Here is a 5763-nt window from a genome sequence, read left to right on the forward strand (position 1 = left end):
GTTTTATAAGAAATCATCTTTGAGTAATATAACATTTTGTATATATGATTTAAGAGTAAAGAATTTTCAATTTAACGGTTGGATTTACAAAATTCACATTTAATATAAAGTTATTAAGCGGTGTAATACTTAGTAAAATTTACACCGGTGTAAGTATAACCCCCCTCATATATATATATATATATATATATATATATATATATATATATATATATATATATATATATATATATTAAATGTGACTTTTGCTAAGTATTACACTCCTCAATATTTTTATATTAAATGTGAATTTGGTAAGTCCAACCGTTAGATTGAAAGTTTATATCTCTTAGATTATATATACAAAATTTTATATTAAACCAAGATGATTTGTTACTTCATTTTTATAAATAAAAAAAATTGATGTAATATATTCATTTCAAAATATATTAAAATATGAACAGTTTGATTACCTTCCAGTTGTTGTTCAATTTTAACAAAATTTGATATACACGTATAAAGGGATATGAACTTTCAATTTAACGGTTGGATTTACAAAATTCACATTTAATATAAAGTTATTGAGCAGCGTAATACTTATTAAAAGTTACAACGATATAACTATAACCTCTTATATTATATATATATATATATATGTGTGTGTGTGTGTGTATGTATGTGTGTGTGTGTGTAATTTTAAGCTTAATACTTCTAGAAAATAAAAAAAAAATTTCTTCTAAAATATAAAACTACTATTTATGTTAAATAAACTAATATATGCACTAATTATTTAATAGAAAACTCATGAAACACACAAATATGCAAATATTCACACTTGAACTTGCTTACTATAATTTTAAAGACAATATACTAACATCTCTAAGTAGTTTATAAATATTTAAAAATAAATATTATTTATTTAAAATAATTGTTAAGATCGAAAATATTAATTTTAGAAGGTTTAAATATATTTTAGTCCCTATAAGATGGGTGATTTTGATTTTGATCTTTGTAAATTTTTTTCTTTATTTTTCATCCTTGTAAGATTTATAAAGATTGTTTCGTACTTGTAAAATGAGTAAAATATTTTTCTTTGATTTTCATCCCTCTAAAATATAAATTCACTAGTTTGATTATTTTAAGGTAGATAAATAATATTTATTTTAAAAAACTAAAAAAAAAATTAGTGGTGTTAAATATCAATACGATAAGAGTACGTAATTGTTGTAGGTGACACCTAAGATAATTATTTATCTTTTTTTTCAATAAAAAGTAGTTAAAAATGATTACATAAAAAATAAGAATTAAAAATAAAAATTCCAATTTTAGAAAATGAAAGTAAGAATTAAAAATAAAATTAAAAATAAGAAATTAAAAATAAGAATTAAAAATAAGAAATTTCTAACGGATTGGAAATTTTTGACAGAAATATAAATCTGTCAGAAATTTCTGACGGAATATTCCGTCAAAATTTTTTTACGGATTTATTTTTCCGTCAGAAATTTCTGACGGATTTATTTTTCCAGCGAAAACGTCAGAAATTTCCGACGGATTTATATTTTTGTCATAAAATTTTGACGAAAAATTTCTGACGAAAAATTCTATCAGAAATTTCTCATCTAAAATTTGCGTTTTTCTTGTAGTGGTCGTTACACATATCATAAACCTAAATATCTAATGTTCATAAATTAAAATTCTATATATTAATATTTTATAATTAATATAAAATTTAATTCAATAATAAAAAAATGTTATCCACACAAAATTCAATAATAAAAAAATCACAATCCTTAATTACTAGAAATTGGTAACAAATGGTTGATTAAATTGACTTAAATTTTTGAGTTTGGTTATCTCTTACTCTTTTCAATTGATATATTTGCTACACAATATTAATCTACTATATTTCTTTCTTTCTTTTTTTAGCACGTCTTCTATATTTCTTATGATTTTGATATTCCAATTAACAAATTTTCAAAACTTTTGTACTTTCCCCCTACCTATTTGTTATGAATCCCTTTTCCATCAAACATGAAACTCTTAAGAATTTAAGAAATAAGAGCAATAAAAACTAAAATATATTTAATTAATTATCCTTCATATTGGAGCAATATACATTAATAATTATATATGACACACGTAATTGTAAACAAGAGTGCAAAATAGATTCCTAACACATTCTAAGAAAATTATTTTAAAACATACTCATTTAATTTCGGTTTTTATTTTTTTGACGAAACATACCTAAATTCAAAAGTTTTAAAGCAGGAGCACCGGATGTATACATAGAGGATACAAAAGAAAAAGTATCATATGATGGGTCGAACCAACATAGAAAATAGAGAAGTGTTGTTATGAAGAAGCATGGTTAATGCGATTTGGGTTGAGAAGCTTGATAATGGAGATGAGTGAAATAATGAGGAGGAGAATGAAGGCAATGAAAGAGACAATAAGGGCAGCACCACCTCGGTTGCAATAGGTTTCGAATTTGTCACAGATCTTATCCCATCTTGCATGAGAATTACCATTCCTTCCCAATTCAGACATGAATGTTGCTGCACCATCTCCAGCTGATGCCAGAGCCATTGTCATCTTCACCCAAAATTGTAAGTAATCAGTTTTCATACACCAGCTACAAATTTAAATGAATAATAATAATAATAATAATAAAGTACTACCATGTCTAGTATAGCAATTAATGCAAGCCGGAGTCCTTTGTAATCATATTGGGGTCCTAATACATCCACTGCTATCATCACCAAATTATGCAGACTCGCACTTCCATTGGCTATCACAAAGAACCTACGTCATCCCAAAAAAACATATATGCATATAATACTAATTAAAACGTCAGGTAAAGAAACAGGAAAAGTGGAAAACACAATCATATTTATAATTAGAATAAATGGTATATTTAGTCTTTTTATTTTTTTTTCTAGTCTCAATTTCAATTTTAATTTTAAAATAAAGATATCAAGTTCCTCTAATTTTAAAAATACAAAATTTTAATTCTCTTATCAAATTTATATTTATTAATTGTTAAAATTTAATATTTATTCATATTTAAGTGATATAATATTTAATAATATAATATTTAAAAATGAAAAGAAAATATAAAATAAATATTAATTATTTGTTAAAATTTATACAAATAAAAAAATTATTTATTATTTTTTAATTTTTATCTTTAGATGTCACTCACTAAATATTATTTCACTTAAATTATGATAAGTCATTGAACAATTTGAAATTTTAATAATTAATATTTGGCTCAAATATGTTTTTAGTCTCTTAAATTTAAGACAAATTTATTTTTGGTCTCTCAAATTTAAAATTATTATTTTTAGTTCCTATAATTCTTATAAATCTTGTTTTAGTTCCTTAGGTCACCAATAACATGTTTGAAAGTGACTAATTAAGGCAATTATGCAATATCAATCGGATTTAATGCGATATTTTCATTAATAGTGACACCAATAAGTAGATTTTATGCTATAATGTTTGATAAATTTCTTAACAAAATTTGAATATAAGGATTGAAATAAGATTTTTTAAAATTACAGGGACTAAAAACAACAATTTTAAATTTGAGGGACAAAAAACAGATTTATCATAAATTTGAGGGATTAAAAACATATTTAAGTCTTAATATTTTTATTTTAAAATAAAAAAACTAAAATTAGATATCAACAAAAATAGAAGTAATAAAATTGCAATTTAACTTTATAATTAAAAACTTACACAAAAGCTGGAGTTTGGTTAAACTTTGCTGCAATAGTAGCTGTTATGGGGGTGCTACCAACGGTGGCAACCACGAAGCTTTTGGTCTGTTTGTTGAGAGCCATGACAAGTGTTGCAGATGCAGTGGCCACAAATGCAACCACTCTCAGGGACAAAAGAACCCAATTCTTCTTTGCCTTTGTCCCTGGAAATGCATTGAGACCACCAACCTCTACTTTTTCTCCATTTTCTGGGGCCATTAAGCACTTACGTACCAAAGTGATCGAGAAAATGATATGATATGATATGATGGTGCAGATTATTAGGGAGAGGAATGGGTTATTATAGAAAGGGATAGTGAAATTGGTCAACCATATCATTTGTTGAGTCAAAGAAGCCAAGTGTGGGTTCTTTCTCGGAATTTCTAAGGTGGTGTAACCAACAGAAAACTTCAGGTGGTTGTTGGTTGGTGAAGAAATACTTGTCCAATTACCTTTTTGTTTTGGAAACATTTAGATTAATTAATTTAATAAAACTAAGAAATAGTTTTTAATTAGACGATATGGTATGTTAAATTAAAAATATGGAGCAAAATAAAAATTATGTTTTTAAGAAATCCAAGTCGTTGGTAAAGGTTGATATAATTCATTACTTGGATTAAATATGTTCATTATTTTGTTCGTTTTGAATCCGTAGATTAATGATTTTGAATAAAGCAATTGTATTTTCTTCCTAAACTTTTGATTGCCAAAACATAAAAAGTGGATCATCAACTCCTTCTCTTAAATGTTCCATGAATATCTACTACTTAAAGTCATTTCTAATTAATTAATGTGTTGTACAAATTAATCTCGCAAATTATTTACCAAAAGCAATCCAAATTAATAGTTTAATGCATCAAATGCGTCACCGGAGGAGGGCTATGACAACTTTAATTTTTAAGAAACAATTTTGTTTTTCTAAACAGACGTTTTCAGAACTAATTTAATAATTATCTTAAAACCAACTCGTATGGAAAAATTAACTCGTATAAAAAATTAACTTGTACTAAATCTATTTGAAGCCCTCAAATTTTTAAGAGGCCGGGATATGATTAATTGATGTAAAGTGATCAAAGTTTGTGGAAAGAACATCTCCAATAATTTTAATTAGGGTTAGTTGGTAGAATGAAAATTTTTTCATACTGAAAATCATGATTTGTAAAAATTATAATTTTATAAATAATTAAATATATTTAATTGTTCATAAATATTTTTAAAAAAGTTTATAAACATTAACTAGGAATCAAAGATTTTTATGGTATAACTAGACAAATAAGGTAACTTAATATTTTTAAAGTAGTAAAACATTTCTTTTATCTAAGGAATGTTAGATTCCTATATATATATATTTTTTTAAGAAAAGGGGCTTAAAAGCCCAAAACAGAAGATTCCTACCTATTCCATGGTAACAATTTGGTGGGAGACCTGTATATAAAAATTATTTCTAGGAAATCATGTGTTTCTTATAAGAATGTTATTATTTTGGATGATAAACCAACTATGAAAAACTAACATTCTTAACTTTAGATTCAACTTAAAGTAAAAATATTATGCATAACAAAAGTTGCCTTAAAGTAAATATTATTAGCTCAATCATAATTACTACAAAAAAAATTATTATATAATGATACACATTTTATAATAATACAATATTTGTCACTAAAATCTACTTTTATCTACATTATAAATACAATATATGTTAGTATATTGTTAAAAAATATTGGTATAAGCTATAATAACATAATATGTGTTGTTAAATCTCATTTAAAATCAATACTAAAATTATATGTAATTATACGTCAAACAAATTTATATTTACAGTGATATTTTTTTTGTATGTCATTATGTGTAATATTTCTTGAAGTGAATGCATATTAACTATCAAGATGTGATATGATTGATAAAATACTTTATCCTAAATGTGGTTGATGTATGGTCCTTAATTTATGTATGTGGACAAATATTTGTTGAGAGAGATTCACCAATTAAATAAAATTTTAGTGTCTCAAGAGATTGATCATTA

At 24.5% G+C, this 5763-nt stretch overlaps 1 protein-coding gene across 1 annotated transcript; it reads right to left on the bottom strand.

The window, feature by feature from the left end:
* Positions 1-2035: 2035 nt before the first annotated feature.
* On the bottom strand, positions 2036-4019 carry LOC109789948 (CASP-like protein 1B1). The gene is made up of 3 exons (XM_020349010.3): positions 3721-4019; positions 2658-2781; positions 2036-2571 (listed from the first exon to the last, which is right to left on the bottom strand). Exons 1-3 carry the CDS (start codon positions 3957-3959, stop codon positions 2332-2334), a joined length of 603 nt encoding a protein of 200 aa, XP_020204599.1. The 5' UTR covers positions 3960-4019; the 3' UTR covers positions 2036-2331.
* Positions 4020-5763: the final 1744 nt, after the last annotated feature.

This window comes from Cajanus cajan, chromosome 1, assembly GCF_000230855.2.
Source record: "Cajanus cajan strain Asha chromosome 1, NIPB_CcT2T_4, whole genome shotgun sequence".
NCBI lineage: Eukaryota > Viridiplantae > Streptophyta > Magnoliopsida > Fabales > Fabaceae > Cajanus > Cajanus cajan.

Bases quoted from the DNA above. Each gene is read 5' to 3' on its own strand.
- LOC109789948 (XM_020349010.3), bottom strand. From the start codon at position 3,959: ATGGCCCCAGAAAATGGAGAAAAAGTAGAGGTTGGTGGTCTCAATGCA. The intron at 2,782-3,720 runs GTAAGTTTTTAA...GGGATGACGTAG, and splicing joins AACCAAACTCCAGCTTTTGT to GTTCTTTGTGATAGCCAATG. The intron at 2,572-2,657 runs GTAGTACTTTAT...TTTTGGGTGAAG, and splicing joins TAATTGCTATACTAGACATG to ATGACAATGGCTCTGGCATC.